Here is a 25884-nt window from a genome sequence, read left to right as displayed (position 1 = left end):
AGCGGCCTCTAATCCAGGGCCGGGGAAAGGTTTGGAGATTTGGCGTGAGGTTAAAAGATGATGGACATCAAGACTAGTACCTGAGGCAGGCGAAGCAGGCTGGATAGTGTTGCACCAGGCAAGCGAAGCGAACCATGCAGAGCTCAAATCCTCCGTCACTTTGGCGATCGCACCCAGTCAGCGCATACACAGAAATTTCAGCAAAGAATAGCAACGACGTCCTTCAGGTAACTTGTGTCCCACTTCGATAACCTACTCATTTGTTTGTTTGTTTTTCTTCTTCTCTCTCTCTTCCGTTTCTAGCTCTCTTTTATATTAAATTTCCTCATTGGTTTACGCCCATTAGAAAAATTGAAAAGCTGGTATGGATTTCTTCCATATCGCCACAGTGTAAGTAACTGAAAAATACTGTAGTAACAAGATCAGAGGATGTTTCAATGTTTTCATAGAGATCTGTTTTAATATGTGCAGTATGTTGAATTATATTAAACAACAGTTAGTTCCGGTACTCTAATTTGATTTACCAATCTGTCAAATTGCTATTTAGTATAACAGCACTAGGATGTTTGTTATACTATTTGTTTCATTCCCCTTGTCAATGTTTGCACCATTTCAGACAGGCGTTCAGTCTGTGCATTGCTTGGTGACAATGTCGATTATTGTGGTGTCCATATATATAGTATATATATATGTATATATATATAGTATATCATACTATATCATACAGTACTTATCTGATATACTATTGATATATGTCAACTACCTCTACTTGTACAGTATATAGTGTGTTATAGATATGCTGTAACTTCAACTTTACGTTGTTTTGTAAGCGTTGAGCCAGAATATGGACACCACAATAATCGACATTGTCACCAAGCAATTACCTTCGTGTAACTTTTGTCTTTGGTTTTGGTTTAAATGTTTTCATAAATAACCATTTTTTGACTGAAACCCTTCAATCTGTGAATGCGTGTCATTTAAGCCCCATTTTGTGTTATTGTGGGTATTGGAAGGGATTCATTTTCGTGTAACAGTGGTTTGAGCTATTTTCGGGGAAACTGAACTTCCATATATATATATTTTTTTATTTGACAAGTTTTGACTTGTCTGGCACCCAAACAATTGAAATTAAATTTACATGTATTAAAAACCTAAATTTGATTTGGGGCAGCCACCGTTACATAAGTGGCACCCAAACAGGGACATGAACATTTGAACAATTTAACCCATGAACATTTGAAAACTTGAACAAAAAAAAAAAAAGCATTAACCCTTTGTTGAGCTATTGCCAAACTGTTGTGCATGACATTATGTGAACTGTGGGGTGATTGTTTATACAAACAGAGCTTGGGGATATACATTTTATTCACACTGAACTGTAGGTGTATTCTGTTGTAATTTATTTTTTCAAACATTTGTACATCCATCCATCCATCCATCGTCAACCGCTTATCCTGTGTACAGGGTCGCGGGGGGCTGGAGCCTATCCCAGCTAACATTGGGCGAAAGGCGGGGGACACCCTGGACAGGTCGCCAGTAACATTTGTACATTGCTTTTTAATTTAACTTGCATTTCACTACATTTTTTTCCCACTGACTACACATACACTGACAATCAAACATGGCGGCCACCCCTCCTTTCTCCCCATCCACTTTTGTGGACATGGAACCACCGGCACCAGACATTGCTACCCCAGTCTGGTCTCCAGCACTCCGTCCTCCACTTTCTGTACCTGGACTCCTTCATGCTCCTCTCCACTTCACTCCCACTCAAGCCGGCACCCCTGACTTCCCGGGAACCCATGTGCGGTTTGCAACTTCACCACTAGCTGGCAGTACTCCTGTTCAACCCTTCACATGGGAACAGGAACCGTATGGCGACTTCATGCAGATACATACATCACCTGCGCCTTCATCTCTATCTTCAGTGGCACAGAGGGATTTGCCTGGCATCCTATCAACTCCTGGAACAGGAATGCATCATCTCACTCAAGTTTAAAGGAAACTGGGACACGGTGACACAACATATACAAACCCATGAGAAAACCATAGATGAACTCGCCAAAGAACTTAAAACCATTTCTGTACATCACAACAACCTGATTTCTAACCGTGCTGATAAACTCAAGCACAACCAACAAGAAATGCTCACCCACATTTCTGAGACTGATCAACTCACTAAATCACTTAAAGTTATGATTTCTGATGAATTTAACCAAGCTAAGACTACCTATGTGTCTGAAGTGCGGTTCATGATTGACCAACTTCAAGTGGAGCTTCAGCAAGACATCAAATCCTACCTGGTAACCCATCAAAGAAATCATGACCAGATGACTACAGAGCTCACCCAGTGCACCCAAACCACTAACACACTGTGTGCAGCTGTAAATGGCTTACAAACTGAACACGAGAATAGGTTTGAAACGCAAGAGAAACAAATGACTGATTTGCAGACAAGAGATTACTCACCCTTACCTCTGACCACTCCAGTTTCACCTGCATCTCCAGTTACAGCTCCAATGCTTCTGACCACTCCAGTTTCACCTGCATCACCAGTGACCGCTCCAATGCCTCCTGCTCCTGCTGTAAATAGTGATCATCTTAAGATTACTTTTCCTACTTTTGGGAGACAGTCAGATGATGTGGACCCCTTGCTCTATATAACCCGATGTCAGGATTTCTTGGCATTACATCCTCTTGCTGATGCCGACATCCTGGCCACTTTCCGCACTGTCCTTTACGGTACTGCCAGGGACTGGTGGGAAGTTGCACGATCCTCTGTAACCACGTGGGAGGAGTTTAGATCTATTTTCCTCTCTGCTTTCCTCTCAAGAGGATTATGAAGACGAGCTGGCTGAAAGGGTAAGGACAAGAACACAGGGAGAAAGGGAGAGCATTAGAGACTTTGCATTTACATACAGAGCTCTCTGCAAGAGGTGGAAACCCACCTTGATGGACAGTGAATTGGTGAAAATGATTTTAGAAAATATGAATCCCTACCTTGCAAGCCAGATACGCAGTCGGGCTAACACCGTCATTGAACTCGTAAAATTAGGCCAACAGACTACGAACAACAGCTGCAATATGAAAAAGGTGTGAGTTCTAAACAACCCCTATCTATGCATCAAAGACCTATTTCCAACTGCCCAGCAGAGAAGCCTTTAGTGCAATGTTGGCGATGTAAAGGCCATCACTCACCTGGCAGTTGTCCTCACTTTGTCTTTTCTCAGTCCCAGTCACCTCAGTCCACCGGCCAAAACCCTTCCTCCAGTAGCAAGCGGACAACATTTCCAGCTTCTAAACGTACTGGTCCACCTGGCAATCGCTCTGTGTCTGCCATCTTTCCCCACAAGTCACCAACAACTGGTAAGAAACCACCACCTACTGTTGTTCCACAGCAATTAGTGATACCACTGTATATTGGTACCTGGAAGGGAAAGGCTATTGTTGATACTGGGGCTAGCTACACCCTTCTACATGAGAATCTCTGGAAGGAGGAGCTCACTTCACAAAGACTCTATCCATGGACCCAGGGTCCGCTCTACCTAGCCAATGGGGAAGCAGAAATTCCTTTAGGTTGGATAAACATGCCAATCACCCTACATCAAAAAGTATTCACCATACCTGCTGTTGTTCTATCAGCCAAAGCCCTGGCCTATGCAGTCGTATTAGGGCTGGACTTTATCTTCTCCAGTGGGCTGCAGATCAATGTGGCAGATCAAAAGTATTCATTTCAGTCTAATCCTAAAGAGGATTATCCTTTCCAGCCAACAAAAGCCAGTATACCAGCTATCAGCTCCCAACATCTAAGGGGAAAGATGGGAAATCCTAACAGCCTCTCCTTACTAACTTCTGTTCCTCCTCCTCAACTTAACACAGCTCAAACACCAGCCTACCTGGATGAACAGACATTAATTGACACTGCTGTAAATTATGCCCACTTACCTCCAGAAGGCAAGCAACAGCTACGGCAGATCCTCGAGTCAAACCCTCAAGTTTGTACCCTACGTCCAGGACGTACTGAAGTTATGCAGCATCACATATATACTACCCGCTAAGTACCTATAAAACAAAGACCGTACCGCACAACACCTGCCAAACAAGCTGTCATAAAAGAGCAGCTGGAAGAGATGTTGACTGCCGGCATCGTAGAACCGTCACACTCTGGATGGGCCTCACCTGTCGTCTTGGTCCCTAAAAAAGGGACCTTAGGTTTTGTGTGGACTACAGGAAAGTTAATGCCATTACAGAGAATGATGCCTACCCTTTACCCAACATCACTGAGATCTTGGAGTCACTATCTGGTGCGGCCATCTTTTCCATGACCTTAACAGTGGCTACTGGCAAGTGAACATGGATCAAGAAAGTAAACCAAAGACTGCTTTCACAACTCCATCAGGACTGTTCCAGTTTAAGGTTATGCCGTTCGGGTTAAAAAATGCCCCAGCAACCTTCCAAAGGCTGATGGAGAGTGTTCTAGGAGAATTGCGTGGAGACATTTGTTTTGTTTACACTGACGACATAATTATTTACTCACCATCTGTAGCCCAGCACTTCTTCGACCTCCAGGCTGTTCTTCACAAGTTGCAAATAGCTGGCCTAACCATTATTTTAAAAAAAAAAGCATGTTCTGCCTTCAGGAAATTACCTTTCTAGGACATGTCATCAACGTCCGAGGAATAGCTGCAGACCCAAGTAAAGTGGAGGCTATACGGGATTACCCTGTGCCCACCAATATCAAGGAGGTCCAGCGTTTCCTGGGGTTAGCCAGGTGGTACCACCGGTTTGTACCAAACTTCTCCAGGATCGCTGAACCTATAAATGCACTGAAAAAAGGGATGTTCATTTCTCTGGTCACAACAATGTCAGCAAGCCTTTGAACATTTAAAATGCTGTCTTATCTCTCCTCCCATTCTTGGCCATCCTGACCTTCGACTTCCTTTTACTGTCCATACGGATGCCAGTGACACTGGTTTGGGTGCTGTGCTGACCCAGCGCAAGGAAAAAGGATTGGAACAAGTTATTGCTTATGCCAGTCGAACCCTGAACAAAGCAGAGACCAATTACTCAACCACCGAAAAAGAGTGTTTGGCTGTAATCTGGGCCCTGGAAAAATGGCAGCACTACCTAGAGCACAAACTGTTCACTGTCATCACGGACCACTCAGTGCTACAATGGGTAATGTCTTCCACAAAAACCACAGAGTCGCCTCATCTCCAGTGGGCCTTGCGTCTTCAGAGATTTGATTTTATCATTGACTATCGCAAAGGAAATCTGAATATGGTACCTGATGCTCTGTCTCGGATTCGCACCAGTTGTAGCCTGTACACCAGCCAACAGGAGAATGCTGAAATTGCTGAACTTGCTGAACTTCCGATGTCTCCAGCCACAATCTGGGAGGAACAGCACAAAGACCCTGTAATTGCAAACACACTTCAAGCACTAGCAGAAAATGATTCCTCTCTAAAGGATCAGTATGAGACACTGGAGGATAAACTCTATCACAAAACTCACTTGCCGAACAATCAAGTTCATTACAGAATCTACATTCCTACCAGCCTTGTGTCATCCATTATACACCACTACCACTCTGATCCCTGGAGCGGTCATGTAGGTATTTATAAGACCTACAAGCGTATCCATGATGTTGCATTCTGGCCTGGAATGTGGACTGACATAAAACATCATGTTAAGAAGTGTGTTAAATGTCAGACCCTTAAGGGAGAGAATCAAAAACCTGTTGGAAAACTTCAACAAATCACCACCACCCGTCCCAACGAGATGCTTGGAGTGGACATTATGGGGCCAATGCCACGTAGCACTCAGCAAAATGAGTACCTCTTGGTCTTTGTAGACTATTACTCCCGCTGGGTGGAATTCTTTCCCATGCGCAACGCTAAGGCTCAGACTGTTGCCTTACTACTTCGGAAGGAAATTCTAACCCGTTGGGGGGTTCCGGACTTCATTCTGTCAAATAGAGGTACACAATTTGTGTCGTCACTGTTCAGAGAACTCTGTCAAAAGTGGAGTATCAAACCTAAACTAACAACGTCATACCATCCACAAACAAATATGACAGAGAGGGTTAATCGTACGCTCAAATGTATGATTTCTGCCTATGTGGACAACAATCACAAAAAATGGGACCAATATTTACCAGAACTCCGTTTCGCTATTAATTCAGCTGTCCAGGAAACGATTGGGATGACCCCTGCAGAGCTTCATTTGGGGAGGAAATTGCAAAGTCCCATGGACAAGTTGTTACATGGCAAGAATCTAACTCCAGACTGCCCATCTTACGACACAGTCCATTACCTAGCTGAGCTTCAGACCAAAGCCATGGAATGCTGTAAAAATGAACAAAAGAGACAGTTTCGAAATTATAATAAAAAAAGGCGAGATGTCACATACAAGGAAAAGGATTGTGTGTGGATGAGAACCTTTCCCCAGTCTAGTGCACAACACCACTTTACTGCAAAATTGGCTCAAAAATGGAAAGATCCTTACCGTATCATAAAGCAGGTGGGTCCATTGAACTATCGAGTAGCACTAGAGTCCACTGGCGAGGATGTTCGCAGAGTACATGTGTGTAACGTGAAACCATGCTTCCCCACGGCTGAAGAGCTAGAATGCCAGGAGATGAAAAGGCTCCGCCAAATATTCAATGAATCTTCTGATGAAGAGGAATTCGTTGGATTTTAAATATGATTCACATTTCCACAACCATGGGTTGTCTTTTCCAGGGAGGGAGAGTACTAACACTACCATCCAAAACTCCAAAATAATTAAATGAATAAAATCAGTATTGAATAACTATGTTCAGAATAGCACTAGCATTAAAAAATAATCACAATGTCAACCTAAGCACAGTTACATTAAAACAGAGGTGCCAAACAGAGAGAATAGCCAACAATAATTCTATAAAACTAGAAATCACTCTAAGAGTTTCTTTCCCTCTGTCTCTCTGGAGGTTGTGTGTTTAATTTGAGCAAGGGAATGAGATGAGGGGAAATTGGACATGAGAAGAAGGATATTTTTAACTGCTGTTGCTCCCCTGAGTGGAACACACAGTGACGTCTCAATGGCTTCTGGCACTGAATTATAAAAAGACAAAAAAGAGAGAAAGAATTTCTTTTTTTTTTTTTTTTACTTTTCTGACTCTCTGGCAAGAAGCTGTGAAGTTGAAATTCAATGAATGTGTGCAAGAGATAGATAAATAGAGAGAGAGAGAGAGATCTGGAGGTGACTGTTATGTTCTCTGACATTGAATATACAGTATCATCCCTCTCTTTGTGTGGCTGTGAGACACAATCTGTGGCTGCATGTAATTTTGCTGGTGAAGTAATGTTTCCTGACATTAGGACTGCTGCTAATGTCTGTGTATTGTTTGTGAAGGACTGTACATCCCCTCCTGTGATGAAGATGGCTTCTATAAAGCTCACCAGTGTCATCGCAGCAGCGGTCAGTGCTGGTGTGTCGACCGTTATGGAAATGAGGTTGCAGGGTCTCATACACTTGGGCATTCTGACTGCGGTAAGAACAGGGTCAAATCTTTTGATTGATTATTTAGGAATGAGGACATAACAAATACAAATAAGTAATACAAATAATACAAGCAAGCTAATTGTTTAACTCTAGAATGTTTTAAATTGTAAACGAATAGTTAAAAAATCTAGTCAAAATATTTTATTATTTGTCCTTATTTTAAAATCTGTTCTACCCCAATGTCATTTTTTTCACAACACAACAGAAGTACTCGTCATAAAACGACAGTTAATAGTGACCAGGTGCTGTCAAGTCCCAATTTCTCATGCACTACTGGATATTCCTAGTCTTCTGAAACCAGAGACCAAAATGGAAGTCATTATTTACTGATAATCTTCACCTGATAATTTTCACATGTAGTGAAAGTCTAGATTAAAAAATGGTGCTAAACCTAGCCTGATCTCATTAAAATGATATGCTTGGCACTATTTTTGCAGAATGACATTACGTGGTTCATTAGAGGTATCCCGACAGTTCCGAGGTGAGATGTCCACTGTATGGTGCTAAAAACGAGAAAAATGTTCTCCCAAACAGTTGAGGTTTTTAAGGTTAATGCTCAATTGAGTTTTAAGTCAAGAAAACCTACTTCCCTATCCTAAACCTTAAACATCAACCTTACTGGTAATGTAATATAAGCAAATGTGACATGAAAAGCACAATTGCTGAAGCAACCACATCATTTTATGGTGCTTCTATGACACATTCGGCTCCCATGTCGAGTCACATGCCCTTCAGGTCTCATACCCAGGTTCTTTGCATCACAGTTGCAACACTCTATCAGTTGATCTGCTGCGTAACTTGCTTGCACTCAAACAAGCTTGTAAATGTATTTGGTTATGTAATGCAAACATTAAAATTTGATTTTATAATATGAACAGAGTGAAAAGTATGTGTATATGAACTGATAATCTGCCATTTTACTTGTTACTAGTTTGAAAGATTTTGAATCACATATAGAGATTTTCCTTTTTGGAGCTTGAGCCACTATGAACTGAGATTGCACAGTATGGCAAGAGAAGTGATTCTTCAAAACCTTCACTTTTTTGTTGCACAGGAAAATGTGTAACAACAAGAGGCTAAGTACGTAAATAATGACAGAATTAAAAATGTTGAGTGAACTAGTCCTTTCAAAGTCCTAGAATTAAAAAAGCTATCGTTTGTTCCCTTTAGCAGTAGAGGCTTCTGGAGATTTTGGCAGTGGTGACTTTCTGCTCTCAGACGATGAGGACGGTGATGCTGTAAATGATGAAGAGGAGATGGGAGATGATGAGGATGAATATGAACAAGTTGATGATGAGTACGGGTACCTGTCATAATCCGTTTTTCGTTTTTTAATTTTCAAAAAAATTAAAAAGAAGGAACCAAATAAAAAACAGACTTTCAATTGGTCTAAAAGCACGTTTCGAGGTGACCTTGGCAGAGTGCAGCACTAACATTACTAAAGGGTTCATCTACCCCTGTGCTGTATAGCATTGGTACAAAATTAATACCGATAACCACATTTCATTTTTCTTGTATTCATCCAAAGTAAAGCTGTGTATTGACAGAATTGGATTTGGTGAGAGTTATAAACGATTAATGATGGTTTATTGTTTGCACTTATAAACATGCACAAACAAACACATATACTTATAAAATACATGCTTATACACACCTGAAGGCATGATTCCATGAGATGTTCCCAATCTTTTAATTCTCACTCCATTTGCAAGGATGTGATTTTTACAGGCATGAGGGGTTAATGCAGATTGTCTCCTGTTTTCATGATTTTGCAATTGGGACAAAATATTAGACCCCTTTTCACACATTTTCTGTCATTTTAACAACAGTTTAAAACAGTTCTTTCTTAATCATAAATCTACACTGATTAATCCTGGCTTTTTTATCAGCAGAATTAATAATCAGTTCTTAAGGCTGCAGGTGAATTATGTAATTAGCCAAAATGTATCAGTATTTGATGTGTAAAGGGGGACATTCTAGAGCATAAATATGTTTTAAATGGTTCAGACACAGCCTGGAGTGACTGGAATGTCAATGTTACGAGAGGAAACATGGATAACGCATATGCACTCTTATCTTGACATCATGTTGGCAATCCTTGGGCATGAGGTGCCTTTGACACAACAATAGAGAGGTCTGGAAAGAGAGAGGGAGAATGAGAAAGAGATATTTAGATTTAGAATGTACTGTAGAACTCTTGACTGCCATATGAAACTAAAAGAATTGAGAGGTGTTTCTCTTTGTTGTTTTGGTCTATAGGAGAAAGTCGACATGGTTAGTTAGTTTGCATATGTTACTGTCGACAACAAATCGTTCAATAGATGCTGATGCTGTCACTTATTCTTCTTGTCCCTCTCAGTGCTTTTGCATTTCTGTCAGAATTTTTGTTTTCGAAATGTGCATATAAAAAAAAATCTTGAGTTATTGAGTTGATAATCAATTACAGAGGTCAAAGAAACTACTCTGTCCAGCTGTTGTCATAGTGATAACACTTTTTTGGTTTGTTTGTTTTTTACATTATACATATAATTTGCTGAAATAAAGTTATATAGACCAAAACAGAGGTTGTTCTTAATTGTGTGTGTGTGTGTGTGTGTGTGTGTGTGTGTGTGTGTGTGTGTGTGTGCGTGTTTTTGTGATTTACAAGGACAATTTTGTAAGTTACAAATTAGTAATTACAAGGGTATTATGCTATAAATGTGATTTATGAGGACATTTCTAGTGTCCCCATAATTTAAATCGCTTAAAAATCATACTAAATTATGTTTTTTGAAAATGTAAAAATGCAGAAAGTTTTCTGTGAGGTTTAAGTTTAGGGGTAGGGTTAGGTTTAGGGGATAGAATATAAAGTTTGTACAGTATAAAAACCATTATGTCTATGGAAAGTCCCCATAAAACATGGAAACACTACGTGTGTGTGTGTGTGTGTGTGTGTGTGTGTGTGTGTGTGTGTGTGTGTGTGTGTGTGTGTGCGTGCATGCGTGTGCGTGTGTGCACGTGTAAGGGTAAAGATTCTACCGGGTTGTTTTGTTTTTTGTACAATTTTATCTCATGTTGTATTAAAATAAATATAAAAAATCAGTTCCACTTTATATAAAGTGGCTTTAACTACTTTTTACTAACATTAAAATACATATAATGTACTTCTTGTGTAACTATATGTTGTTCTACTAAATTCTCTCAAGATTCACATTTGCTGTTACTGAGGTATGGGTAGGTTTAGGGTTACGGTTTAGATAAGGGTTAGCGTTAAGAGTAAGGGTAGGGTTAGGTTTAGGATTAGGTTTAAGGTTAAGGTTAGGGTTAGGGTAAGGGTTGGGGTAGAGTTAGGTTTAGAATCAGGGGTAAGGTTAACAGTGTAACTGCAGATGTTATTAAATGCAGGTACTTAAAGGAATAGTTCACCCAAAAATAAAAAGTCATAATTTACTCACCCTTATGCCATCCTGGATATGTATGACTTCCTACAGCAGAACACAAATTTAGATTTTTAAAAGAATTTCTCAGCTCTTTTGGTCAATACAATGCAAGTGAATGGGTGCAAAAATGTTGAAGCTCCAAAAATCACGTAGGTCAGCATAAAAGTAATCAATGGACTTCAGTGGTTAATTTAATGTCTTCAGAAGTGATTTGATAGGTGTGGGTGAGAAACAGATCAATATTTAAGAACATTTTTAGTATCAATTCTCCACCCTGCCTAGTCAAGCTCCACTTCAACTTTCATATTCTTCTTCTTGTGTTTTTGGTGATTCACATTCTTCATGCATATGCCCCTTACTGGGTAGGGAAAATAATTTCTAGCAACAATTGACTTAAATATTGATCTGTTTCTCACCCACACATATCGTATCACTTCTGAAGATATGGATTTGACTACTAGAGTCTTATGGACTAATTTTATGCTGCCTTTGTGTGCTTTTATGAGCATCAAAATTTCACTTGCATTGTATGAACCTACAGCGCAGAAATATTCTTCTAAAAATCTTCATTTGTTTTCTACAGAAAAAATAAAGTCTGGGAGGGCATTTGGGTGAGGAAATGATGAGAGAATTTTAATTTTTGGGCGGACTATTCCTTTAAAAAGTAAGTACATTGAAACAGAACATACAGTATGTGCATAATAAGTACATTTTATCAGTTTCTTAAGTACATAGTAGTTCATAAATTCAAATATGATGAAAATAGAATGACCTGAAGAATCCATGACCTAAAAAATAGTTGCAGCTCTAGAGAACACACATCCAGTGAGGTTCAATTTTTCACTTCTGAAAATGTTTCTCTTTTGCATTTTTCTAATTTACTGGTGTTTTTTTTTCTTTACAAATTATATTATAAATATAATTATACAAATTATAGTATGTCAGCATAACAATAGGAGTGAAAAGTTGAACTGAAAAATGAACATTAATTTCAGAATTTGTAAGTATTTGCTATTTTGTACTTTTTATTAATGACATGCACTCGAGCTGGCTTAAATTCCACAAGTTTGTAAAAAACCTGATGATCCATGTTGTCACAGCATGATTTGAGAGAGTTCAAAAGAGTGTCTTGTGTGCCTGAAAAGAAGCAAGGAAACCTTACCTTGATGGTTACTGTCATACATTTGTTCATTTGATTAGTGACATAGAAATTGAACAGAATCGTTCAAATTTACTGAACGTCATAATATCTGTTTTAATTTTTCAAAATCCTAAAACTTTGTTTATTTATTTCTTCTGTTTGTTATGTACACTGTAAAAATAAAAGGTTGAGTAAACTTTTAAGAATTGTGAGTGCACTCAACTTTAGACAAATTAGTTGTACCAACTTAACAATTCAAGTTGGATTATAAGTTCCATGAACTCAATAAAATAAGTTCAGTGAACTCAAAAACATAATTGATTATTAAGTTCAGTAAACTTGTATTTTTAAGTAAAGCTGCCCATCAGTTTCAGTATTCTTGAAAATTATATATAAGATATTTTTTACTAAGCAGATCTACAAGATACCAGATATTTGGTCCATCAAAATGTGGTAACAAATAGGTAACATGGATGCGTGAATGTGTTTTGTGTTAATGTGTGTATTAGCATGTAGTCTGTTAGCAGCTCTGTACTAGGAAACATTAAACAGCTTTTCCCCTTCCTGTCATAGAAAATTACAAAACTACTGCTAGCTTTGGAGTAAATTCAAACACACACACACCAGTTTGTAAGTGAGCCTAGTGTTCCAACAGCATTAAAAGACAAACACATTGCACAGCAAGGCACAATAACAATCTAGTCAGTCTTGTGTAGTCAACCATATCGTTACAATATTAGGCAGAAACTGTTTGAAATACTCAAAACATTCAGATAGCATACATACACACACACACACACACACACACACACACCCACAACCACAGAAAAAACACACAGCACTCACCCTTAGCCTCTTTAAATATTAATACCAAAGACTTCTCATGCTTAAGATGAATCTAGACCAGTTTAATTTCCCTGAATTCACACAAGGCCTTGATCTAAATACATTTTTCATTGTAGTTCAGACTGTTCCATTAAATGTGCAGCAACCTAAATTTGGACATCGCTGCATCAGGAAATTGCAGGATATATTTTAGATATTTAGATATATTGTAGTTTAGACATCAATTCCTAAATCAACAACAGAATTTTAAGGAAACAATATAGTTTACACAGTCCAGAAAATTAAGTTTAAATTAAACATTAACGGCAAGTCTAAAGTCTGACTGTTTATGTTGTATTATATTGTAAAAATATTTTGTTTTTCTTGTCAGATAACTTAAAATACTCCAAGTGCTTCATTTCATAATATCTAAATGACTTAATGAAGCTGACTATATTACACCAAAAACCTCCTGCATTGTTCAATATTTAAAAACAGTGAAAAACTCTTATATGCTTTTGGATTATACACATCAATAATTAAAGAATATACACTCACTACACTCACTATTAGGAACCCCTGGACACCTTATTCATGCGATTATCTAATCAGACAATTTTGTGGCAGCAGTGCAATGCATGAAATCATGCATACAGGTCAGGAGCTTCAGTTAATGTTCACATCAATCATCAGAATGGGGGAAAAATTTGATCTCAGTGATATCGACCATGGTATGATTGTTGGTGCCAGATGAGCTGGTTTGAGTATTTCTGTAACTGCTGATCTGCAGATGGAAGTTCCTTGTTGATGAGAGAGGTCAACGGAGAATGGCCAGACTGGTTCGAGATTACAGAAAAGCTACGGTAACTCAGAAAACCACTCTTTACAATTGCAGTGAGCAGAATAGCATCTCATAATGCACAACACGTCCAACCTAGTGGTGGGTGGGCTACAACACCAGAAGACCACATCGGGCACTTAATTAGGAACACAGTGTTCCTAATAGAGTGCTGAGTGTATAAAATCATAAAATTAAAATTGTATGATACTTGTTTATATGTATGCCATGGCAGTGTGTTATGTGTAGCAAATAGGACATTACTAAATGGTTGGTAGATAGTTGCTGACTGGCTCAATTTAAAAGAGACCATCCCCATGTCTCTATTATATCCTAATTCCTATAGGAATGATCCTATGGATATGTTTAGTACCTTTTCAATGTAAGTCTATAGGATGTTTTGTTAATTTTTCATCTGTCGGATGGACATTAAAATTATGAAATAAAAATATTTTGGAAAATAAACCATGATTCTGTACATGTATCAAACAGATACAATGTGTAAGTATTATAATTATGAGCTTTTTCACTCAAAATGAAAGGTTTACTGTGTATATGCTATAAAAGAATAGTACTACTACTACTACTACTAACATATAGGTGGTGTTTTTACAGATGAAATGCTACTATAAAAGCTGGGGTTCAGTGTGAAAAACAAGCCTATTGCAATTTTCATGTTTATAGACATAAACTGTAATTAAACATAATTTAATTACAGTGAGGTCTACTGTACCAGGTTTTTTGACCCAAACATAATGGTTGTTTAAAATTTTCTCCAAAACAAAAGGGTTAAAGTAGTGTCAGGTTCAGTAGATATATCTCGTTAAGGTAACAACCCTGCTGAAGAAAAAAAAAAGAAAAAAATTATTTCAACAGCATGAATTCCATGCTGGTCCACTGTCCTTGCCTAATCAAGTTAATTAAAAAACTCTCTAAAACCAGCAAACAGACCAGCCAGACCAGCCTGGTAAAAAAAAAAGCAAACCAGGTCACAAAACATAATGCATGCTTGTCAACCAGCACACTGTCATCCCATACTGGGAATTAGTGTGCAAAGGACAATACAGTATATACTGGTGACCAGCATTGCTAAATCAAACATAAATTATTAAATAAACATTATAGTTTTACACTCCTCGGTATCAGTTTGAACAAATTATTCAATGCAGGAACTAAATCTCTCCACTTAGGTTGTACAATACTGTTAAATAGCTTTTCTTCATTTTGTAATATCTAAATTACTGAGTCCACCTGAATCAACCAGACTACATTAGGCTACACCAAAAACCGAAACCATTAGGTTACACCAGCAAAACAATACATGCTGGTGCACATATGCAATTCTGGTCTTTTCAGCAGGACACTCGACATTTTACTTTTTAAGTTGTATTTACATCTATAGCAATTTAATGTTTTTGGTTCTACCTACTAAGCTTGAGTTGTTACCTAACTAACTGACTACAGGTCTACATTTCTGCTGGCTGGTGAATCTTTATGCTTCATTTCCGCAGCAGGATTAGAAGAGGAAGAAACATCTTCCTCCATCCTTGTTGTCTCTGTCTCTTTGTCTCTGTCCTTTCCTCCAATTTAATGTGAAAATCATTAGCTTCGATCAATGACTGTTCCACCTCCCTTATCCTGTGTGGAGCGAGCTGGTGGATTTCTTCTGCCCATATCAGCGTTTAAGAAGCCCATTAGAAATGAAGTGGTCACATGACCAACACAACTCTTTTCCGACGCTCATCGATTATGTTTCTTTTTAAATTGCTCCTTGCAGTTTTTATCAGAACATTTTTTAAATGGGTTTTCACCCAGGCACAGATTTTACTGTAAATGCAAAATACTTTCCTTAACCTTCCCTAGAGCCCATATTGATCTATGTGTGTGTGTGTGTGTGTGTGTGTGTGTGTGTGTGTGTGTGTGTGTGTGTGTGTGTGTGTGTGTGTGTGTGTGTGTGTGTGTGTGTGTGTGTGTGTGTGTGTCTATAGTTCCCAATAGAAAAGTGAAGGAGGCTGAATTGCATTGGGTAATAAAGTAATTTCAGCATCACTTAGCAACCAGAGCAAATAGAAGACCAGAGAGAATTATAGTTTGTAACTACTTGATGAAACACTTAAATACTTTGTTCAACTGAGCACTTAAAGAGACAGTCGTTTACCTACCTGCTGATTAAACCACATGCAATGACAACATTTATTTGGGTTCAGATGCAAATGCAATAGATTGTAGCTACAATAACAATTTAGTTTATTACAAAACCTTAAATTATAGCATCAAGCACTCCGTCAGAAACACTACGTGAACCACGAAGAAAGGGGCCAATATGTTTTTATGGATTTGATGTTTGCCAGCCCATATCTTGATACATAATCATGTTGAATCGTTTATCTAAATATCTGATTAAGACATGACATGTTTGACCTGTAACATGTAACATTCACATGTAACAGGCTTAAAGTGCAACTTTACCCAAAAATGAAAAATTAAAATGATTTACTCACCATCATGCCATCTCGGATGTGTTGACTTTCTATCATATGCAGAACACAAATGAAGATTTTTAGAAGAATACATCAGCTCTGTTGGTAAATGGTGACCAGACCTTTGAATTTTCAAATATCATGTAAAGAACACATTAAAATAATCCATACAACTCCAGTGGTTAATTCCATATTTTCAGAAGTGGTAGTAAGAGGGGTGTAAGAAACAAATCAATATTTAAGCCAATAATTTTTTTTACTATAAATCTCCACTTTCACTTTTCACACTCTTTCACATTTTGAAAGTGAAAGTAGAGATTTATAATACAATTAAATATTGATCTGTTTCTCACCCACACCTATCATATCACTTCTGAAGATATTGATTAAACCACTGGAGTCATATGGATTACTTTTATGTGACATTCATGTGATTTTTGGAGCTTCTAAGGCCTGGTCACCATTCACTTGCATTGTAATGACCAACAGAGCTGAAATATCCATCTAAAAATCGTCCTTTGTGTTCAGCAGAAGAGAGAAAGTAATACACATCTGAGATGCATGAGGGTGAGTAAATGATGAAAGAATTTTCATTTTTGGGTGAAATATCCCTTTAAGATTGAATTTTGTTCTAATATGTTTAATATCTTAACAGAAATGACTTGGTTTACTTGGTAAGTTTTGTGGGAGAGGCAGATCCACACATTGAGAAGGTAAAGAGCCACCAGAATAGCAGGAACAGATGACTAAACCTATGACAAGCATAAATGGAGAGGTGGTTTTCCTCTGAAACTGTTGAAACTGTTGTGTGAGAGTGTGTGTGTGTGTGTGTGTGTGTGTGTGTGTGTTTGCACAGATCAATGCAACTCATCCACTTAAATCTCCAGATCCATTCATCAATATAAACTAATGAAACAACCAGACATGCACAGACACAAACAGAGAGGTGGGGGAGAGAAAGAAAGACTGAATGAGGAAAAGGGATTATTTCTACAATAACATCTTGTACAAGAACATGTACAAATTCAATCTGATGTCAATGAGTAAGCTTTGGAGGTTATAACCACTTGTTATAACAACTTAACATTATTGTAATTACAGCATTTCTAAAACAGAAGGTCTGTTGGTCAAACAATCTAGCTATCAAAAGGACCTATTAGTGTAGATGGGAAAAAAGCAATTAAAATCACAATGTTATCTCTCAGCAATTACCTAGTCTGAATGAGGTTGAATGAGAAAGGATGAATCCATGAACCTAGGATGACAGAACAAAAGCAAGCCAATCAATATAGCTGAAAAACACTAACATAGACATGAGAACGCAGATATTAATCTTCAAGAAAGCTTGATGAATTTCCTCTTAATTGTTTACACCAGAGGTTCTCAACTGGTGTGTGGGGAGTTCATTTTGATAGGGTCGCAGATAGCATTGAAAAACAATGCTAAATGCAAATAATGTGGAAAAAGCCATATAATTTTGAAAGCATTAAATACACATCAAGTAGTTTGCCTATGAAATTTATAAGGGAGGAGCAAACTCTTGTTGTTGATCTTGTGATGTTGACCTTGAAGGCTATGCATCATTGGCTGGGTCTAAGGGGCACATACTACATTTGCCTCAAGTACATTAAATAACACCCCAAACAAGACTCACCTGTTTCTTTAAGGCACAAACATACAACTAGACCTCTATAATACAATATTTAACCGGGACAATCAGTTGATCAGTTCCAGTTTGTCCATATAGGCCTAGCTTGTGAATTTTAAAGAGCAGACTGCTACCTGGTGGTCATTTTGTGATATTGCTTTAAGCAGACATTTTGACTCTTGAGTTCAGCCATGAAATTAGTTATACGTATAGAAAAATATTATACAATTGAACGAATTAAAATTGAAATGCAACCGTTATGACGTTTTTAACACTAAAAGAAAAAGCAGTCCTTTTGTTTTTCACATATTATCTGCAATTGGGAAAAGAGATGGTTATTCTTGTGAGCATCTGTGGGGGGTGTTTATATGGTTTACGAGGACAATTTTTTTAGGTTACAAACTGGTAATTACAAGGGTTTTATGCTATAAATGTGGTTTATGAGGACATTTCTAGTGTCTCCATAATTTAAATAGCTTAAAAACATACTAAACGATGTTTTATTGAAGGTGTAACAATGCAGAACGTTTTTTATGAGGGTTAGGTTTAGGGGTTGTGTTAGGTTTAGGGGATAGAATATATAGTTTGTACAGTATAAAAATCATTATGTCTATGGAAAGTCCTCATAAGTATAGGTAGACAAACGTGTGTGTGTGTGTGTGTGTGTGTGTGTGTGTGTGTGTGTGTGTGTGTGCATGTTTATGTGGTTTGCAAGGACAATTTTTTAGGTTATAAACTGGTAATTACAAGGGTAGTATGCTATAAATGTGGTTTATGAGGACATTTCTGGTGTCCCCATAATTTAAATAGCTTAAAAAACATATTAAATGATGTTTTATTGAAAATGTAAAAATGCAGAAAGTTTTCTGTGAGGGTTAGGTTTAGGGGTTGTGTTAGGTTAAAAATTATAAAAATTATTATGTCTATGGAAAGTCCTCATAATGATAGGTAGACCAACCTGTGTGTGTGTGTGTGTGTGTGTGTGTGTGTGTGTGTGTGTGTGTGTGTGTGTGTGTGTGTGTGTGTGTGTGTGTGTGTGTGTGTGTTACAGAAAGTCAGGTCAAATGTAAAGATGCTTGTTAGTCTGGTGACCTCACTCTCACCATATGGTTCATGTAAGGCTCCACAGAGTAATCCACTTTAGTTCCTCGACACACACATTCGCATGTCGCACACAACAACAACACTGATAAAGCTCATTTTAAGATCTATAAAATTCTATAAAACCAACAACAAAAAAAAAAAAAACATTGATTAATAAACATTAATACAAGTAAACTAGAAATTTCTAAGGAACTTTTTCCCCAGAGTCAAAGTTTAACTTGGCCCAGTTAGCCATATTACCAGTCATTCTGGGGGCCAAAAAGCACCTTTCTCCATTGACGGCCATTTAAAAGTAGCCATTTATTCTGATGAAATACATTTTATTTTCCGAACAGCATATAATCTCACATTTTTCTTTATATTTAGTGATAAATGTTTATGGAGGGCTCTTGAAAGTGTGAAATGGACCAATATTTTTCCCTCTTGGTCTGCCTTTGATGGCACAGTTTATGAACTATCAGTACAGTTACTAGTGAAGGGCTTGGGACTGTGCATGTTCTTACAGTGCCATCAAGCAATCAGCATCATCAGGACATCCGTGTTCTGCAGCTTCTGACACTCCATGAAAAAATATAATTTCTGGGATAAAAATGACATTGTGAATTTCCCATCACATTTAATGTGTGTGTCAATTTCCCATGATATGATGCCAATATTTGACATTTGGGGTTTCAGCACTATTTGGAATTTTTGTATCAGCACTGATTTGAAAGTTACTGTGCTATACTATTTACTATAATGAGCCAAATAATGAAAAAGAACCAAATTGCTTACCACAGCTATGCATACTACACACAGATCTACTTAGCCCTATCACCAAACGATTACAGCCCCATTGACTCCCTGTGCCAATGCATTGATGAAGTTAACAGTTGGATGTGCCAAAACTTTCTTCAGTTAAACAAAGACAAAACTGAAGTCATTGTGTTTGGAACCAAAGATGAAGTTCTCAAGGTGAATGCATACCTTGACGCTAGGGGTCGAACTAAAAATCAAGTCAGGAATCTTGGTGTGTCTCTAGAGTCAGACCTTAGTTTCAGAAGTCATGTCAAAGCAATAACTAAATCAGCATAGTATCATCTGAAAAATATTGCAAGAATTAGATGCTTTGTTTCCAGTCAAGACCTAGAGAAACTTGTGCATTCTTTCATCACCAGCAGGGTGGATTATTGTAATGGACTCCTCACTGGCCTTCCAAAAAGACCATAAGACAGTTGCAGCTCATACAGAACGCTGCTGCCAGGATTCTGAGCAGAACCAGAAAATATGAACATATCACACCAGTCCTCAGGTCAATAGTGCAAATATTGTTATATGTTATTTACACCCCTGTGCAAATAGCTGCTGATACTATTTACACCAGTATAGTGGCTTCACTGTAGTGTGTTTATTTAGAGTCTACAGAAACCCTACACCAACCCCTACCCCTAAACCTAACCAATAACACACCCACAATACAGAAATAAACAGAAATAAATGGTTGAAAATGAAACAGCCAGGAGGCAGGACACACAACATAACACAAACACACACACACACACACACACACACATAAATAAATAATAGGGTGAGATTAACAAAGCCAGAAGGGAGAACGCAGAACACACACACATTCATGTGCACACACACACACAGAAAACAAAGATCAAAGAACACATTTTGAGTGACCCCAATGTACGAAAGTATAAATTTTCCACTGTGGATAAATTTACACTTAGATGTATGTACCTCATCTTTCAGCCAAATCATTGCATCTTTCTGTTATGGCAACAAAGACATTTTCCCACAGCTCTTAGTTATAAATTTGGCCTCGTCAAGCCTTGCTCACAGCTCATTCTTTAGCAGCACCATGGCGAAATGCTTTACTGTTCAAAAGACCCTGCTGCCATCTACTGGTTATAATTGTCATGACATGATTTTTAAGTCATGTTATTTATATTTTGGTCACCAGATGGCAGCAATATGCCTCCAATAATTTTCACATCCTCATATTTTCTTTGTTTTAACTTGTGCTTTAAGATTTTTTTACTGTACTAGAGTTTAATAAATTTGCTTAATTGCATATGCATTAATGTTAAAATTGAGAAATGTACATGTAAATTAGATTTTAAAAAAAAGCATAAAATCCTAAACAAAGTGCATAATTTGTATTCCTATTACTTCAGGGAAGAAGAAAATAGGTGGTCCATAGGTGTAGGGCTCATTTATGAATCCCATAGGAGTGTTAATTGCATTAAAACTATGGCTTCTGCCAAAAATCATTGTTACAACAATATTACTATGGTAAAACCATGGTTAAATTTACCTGGATCAAACCTTTCTCTCAACTACCCAACATTCACTGTGACCAAATACTATGTGGAAATCAACCTTTATATTTATTGCATTTATAATTTTTTATATAAGTAGTATTAAAGGAAATATTAGGACAAAAGGGGGAGTCGAACCTGGGTCGTCCGCATGGAAAAATACATCCACACAGTCATTACACAACACGCCATTGTAGCAACACTAGGGGAGTAGTTTGTCTTCAATTTCTGTGTTTCTATCAGACTATTAGAGTGCAAATAGTCACTCTGTTCAAGTATACTATCTTTCTTTTTGGGAATACAGTCCAAAATGAGATCAGATCTTTAAACTAAATGAAAATCAGCTAATTCTAACATTCAGAGTCTTCAGAAGAATATGCAGAGCAGCAGGTGCTACACAAAGCTATAAACAGCACAAGGTTTGACAGATTTCCCATCTTTATTTTTATCATTCTTTCTTCTGGTGTTAGGAATAAAAGTATCATTCCTACTTAATCTGCACTACCTCACTGTGACTGGACAAGATATTACGTTTTTGAATTGGAATAGGAACCAAAATCATTAAATTCTTTCAAATGACCATTGCTAGTTTTGAGGTGCCTTGTTAAAGGATATTTTTTTCTATTCAAATATTTTTAGTTAATTGTAAATTTCAGCCATTTTACTTTTGATAAATTACATTATATTGTCCATCAGTCCCCCTCCTCTCTCTAGATATTTCATGGGCCATTGAAAACTACATATTGGTCAGCCACTAACCACAGGTAGAGAGCAGCGAATATACTAATGTGTCTAACATACAAGAAGAGTGGAAGAGAGGGAGACAGTAAGAATAAGACCATACATTTTGTTGACCTGACATGAATTTAATCACTGTTAACAGTGAAGTGTCCTTCTTTCATCTCTAGACTGATACTGAAACAGGAAAATAAAATCATGTGTCACATTGTCATATGTCATACATAGTTCATCAAGAGTAGACTTAACAGGAGCTTGGCACATACAGAAACACGCACAGCAGAGTCACATGACCTGTGCTGTGACTGTTTAACACTCAACCTCAGACGAATAAATGCACACATACCATCACAGTTCACCTAGTCTTACTGCAGACTTTAAAGCCTTAAAATGTGTTTGAGAAGGGATGTTTGTGGGAATTAAACTTGGAAAGAAGGGGACGGCTTCAGATCAGTCCATTTAAGCCTCTATTTTTTAAATAAAGGTTCATGTTCTTTAAACTTAATATCAAATAAAATATAACAATAATTTCAAAAAAACAACAACAACAACAACATTTATCTACGGAAACATCATCATGTGCAAGAATATACATTTTGGTTCTAAGGCAATAATTGTTCCTCCACAACACTGCTGTCCAGGTTGTGAGAAGTTTGAAATATTCTTTCTGTGTTGATAAGCAACATTATTTCAGCATTGCTTCTCCATTGCACCAACACATTCACTGAATGATTGGAGCATTGTCTTATGGGACCTGTTTTTTTTATTTTATTTTTTTTTTGAGACACTGAATAGCACCATAGGAATTCCCTTCAACTGCAATTTCTTTGCCATCTCTGTCGTTTTCCAAGCAGTGAAATGTTCTGGCTCAGTCTTATTACTTAAATGCTGCTCCAATGGTAATGCTCATGGGTTCATTTAAAGTAAAGTTAATTTACATGATTGGAGAGCATAATTAAAGCACACAGTTCCAAACAGTCTTTTTCATAATCTATTAAGTGCATTTAAAATGCACAGGGTTAAGGTGGTTGTAGTCAGTTGTCACAGCTGTAACAGATATATTATGCAAGGCATTGTGACATAATTTCCTGTTAACAGGATGTTTTCTGTTAAGTTCACAATTTTTTTCCAGGAGCTGTTAATGCAAAGAGGAAAAAACACTGGTTTCTCCAATGGACAAAAAAAAGTATACACCTTTCACATACTATATACAAAACAAACAATTCAAAATCAAACAACCATCCTTCTTAACATGGTTTCTCAACATGAGCAGAGCACATAATAGAGTATTTAAGTGGTTATATATTCATTACCACTTAAATTGAATTGCAAGTGTCTTCTGTAAGGAAGCTTATTTGTGAAATAGGGCTACTTGTCACTAATGAGTGTCCATTTTAATTCTTGATCTCCTTCAGCTTTTGCACTTTTGATTGAAAGAATCTTGGATTTGCCGTAAAAGCTAGAACAACAACTGTAAAATTATAACCAAATGATAATAATAATAATAAAACATTTGAATGAGTTCTGATCAACACGCTGGTTTTTAAAGGCCTCAGTCATCTTTCTCTGCCTCTCTCTCAGACACACACACACACACACACACACACACACACACATACACATTAGTTGAGGTATAGTGTGGTGCAGCATCAGCAGCCAGACTATCCATGCTTTTCAGAACATTTTAACATGCAAACACACTCTAGTTCTATAGCTTAATTTTCCATTGTTTTTTTATCTGAAGAACAGGGACAGTTCTTGTGTCAGAGTGTTTGTGTGTGTATTTCTGTGGGATGTTTCATAGATCATAGGAGGGATTTACTGTACTGGTCCAGTTAGAAAGCACAGTAACCACTGTTCAATGTAGAATATCTTGGTGCTTCAGTTGGTGGATCTACTCTATGCACAAGAGCAGCTGATTGGTGTTTAGAGTCAAAATGAAAGCACTTCCGTAGAGCTGAACATTAGTATCTTTGGAGTATCTTGCATCTCTGGTGAAGATGTTACTTGTGTGTCTGTAATGCCTCCTGGAACTTTGTACTAGTGTAGCGGATGTGGAAGCCTTTCTTACTGATTGTGTCATCAGAATGGAAATGGATCAACACAGCATCGCCAGCAGAGTAAAGCTCTTCACGAGGCTAAACGCAGAGAGAAGAGTCAGCAAAAGAAATACAAGGAGCTAAAGGTAATTTAAGAAAAACAAAAAGGGATGATTTCATATTTCTCTTTTGGTAAATTACACACAGATAAACAAACACATACTTACCCCAGATCCACAAAAGTGTCCGAGTTTGTGCGCTGTGGTGTCGTAGCCATCGTAAAGTTCGATGTAGTCGTACCCACAGTCGGCTTCTTCCTCTACCTCAAAGGTAGTGAAGGTGAGCTCGATGCCATAACCTGACTCTGCTGTTATGAGCCACTCACAGTCAGTGTGGCCAGGATAGTTGTTATCCCCAAACTGAGCGTGAGAATATAGGTTCTTCTGCCGCACTTCTGCTTTCAGCCTGCCGCCACATTCTAAACACAAATACACACACTCAGTGTTATTACTGGTCATTACTGGTTAGGAAAAAGATGTTCACCCATAAACTATCATAAGATAATAAAAGTTGCACTACACACTTGACCCTTCACTAAGCCCCACCTTACAAACATTACAGACCAATCTTTAACTGCTAACTGTTGCCGTACATTATATATTCAGTTAGGCTTGAGCTCTTTTCCGATGGAAGTTGTTTGTGCTTGGATATTTAAAACTGAATTTTACAGTAAAATATGGTAAAATGTTGTTGCAGCTTATGTTGTGTTTTTGGGTGCTGGTCCCACAACATGGGAAGCTGGTGTGCTGATTAGCAAGGAACTCAGAGAGGCTACACACTGTATTTTTTTTTTTTTACTTTTCCAAATCTTAAAGGGATAGTTCAACCAAAAATGAAAATTCTCTTCATCATGCCATTCCAGGTGTGTATGACTTTCTTTCTTCTGAAGAACACAAATTAAGATTATCTCAGCTCTGTTGGTTCTAACAATGCAAGTGAATGGTTGCCAGAAATTAGAATCTCAAAAAATCCCATAAAGCCAGCCTAAAAGTAATCCATAAAACTTTAATGGTTCAATCTTTATCTTTAGAAGAGATATGATAGGTGTGGGTTATAATCAGATCAATATTTAAGTAAATTTTTACTTTATATTCTCCTCCCTGCCCAGTATGTGGCAATATGCACAAAGAATGTGAATCTCCAAAAACAGAAGAATGTGAAAGTAGAAATTGATAGTTAAAAAAAGACTAAAATAGTGATCTGTTTTGCTTCATAAGACATGGATATAACCACTAGAGTTGTATGGATTACTTTTATGCTACCTTTATGTGTTTTGGAGCTTCCAAGTATTGGTACCATTCACTTGCATTGTATGGACCAAAAGAGCTGAGAGTAGAATACTGGTGAACTAATTTGGTGAACTATTCTTTTTACAGTGTCATAGTCAGTATGTTGTAGAAATGTTAGCAAAAGTTCTGTTCACTTACACTAATGTCATTAGTTGTAATCGCTGTAAAATAGGGCTTTTCACTTTTCATTTGATTGTGATAATAATTTGCCTCAATTCAGATTTGCTGTCTCTGCAGTTTTATTATCAGGTTACTGTGTAATTAAAATTTCTTTTTAAGAATAACAGCAGATGAAAATGCTTAGCAAGGTCCCTTATGTCCAATATCATTTAAAAAATGTTTTAGATATTGCAGAATATCATGCTCTACAAGGAAACCACCAATTCAGTATTTTGGGCTGTTCTGTAAAGCTTGTCTAATGCTGTGTTCCATTTAAAGCAGAACGACAG

The 25884-nt window shown here is 37.6% G+C and overlaps 2 protein-coding genes across 5 annotated transcripts in view; one reads left to right on the top strand and one right to left on the bottom strand.

Moving 5' to 3' along the window:
• The window catches only part of LOC127643696 (testican-3-like), a 99454-nt gene extending 89332 nt beyond the window's left edge, over positions 1 to 10122 (top strand). For 2 of the 3 annotated variants that reach the window (XM_052126515.1, XM_052126513.1), the window contains 2 exons: positions 7396 to 7533; positions 8716 to 10122. In XM_052126515.1, the coding sequence (XP_051982475.1) occupies positions 7396 to 7533; positions 8716 to 8861 (284 nt within the window). In that variant the 3' untranslated portion in view covers positions 8862 to 10122. The remainder of the gene's footprint in view (positions 1 to 7395; positions 7534 to 8715) is intronic. The other variant, XM_052126514.1, reaches the window with a different exon arrangement.
• An 11943-nt stretch (positions 10123 to 22065) lies between these two features.
• The window catches only part of LOC127643694 (dorsal-ventral patterning tolloid-like protein 1), a 101152-nt gene continuing 97333 nt past the window's right edge, over positions 22066 to 25884 (bottom strand). For both annotated transcript variants that reach the window (XM_052126510.1, XM_052126509.1), the window contains exons 21-22: positions 24314 to 24564; positions 22066 to 24185 (exon numbers count right to left, since the gene is read on the bottom strand). In XM_052126510.1, coding sequence (XP_051982470.1) covers positions 24051 to 24185; positions 24314 to 24564 — 386 coding nt within the window. In that variant the 3' untranslated portion in view covers positions 22066 to 24050. The remainder of the gene's footprint in view (positions 24186 to 24313; positions 24565 to 25884) is intronic.

Source organism: Xyrauchen texanus, chromosome 5 (assembly GCF_025860055.1).
Source record: "Xyrauchen texanus isolate HMW12.3.18 chromosome 5, RBS_HiC_50CHRs, whole genome shotgun sequence".
Taxonomy (NCBI): domain Eukaryota; kingdom Metazoa; phylum Chordata; class Actinopteri; order Cypriniformes; family Catostomidae; genus Xyrauchen; species Xyrauchen texanus.
This window is presented reverse-complemented; position numbering and strand designations above follow the sequence as displayed.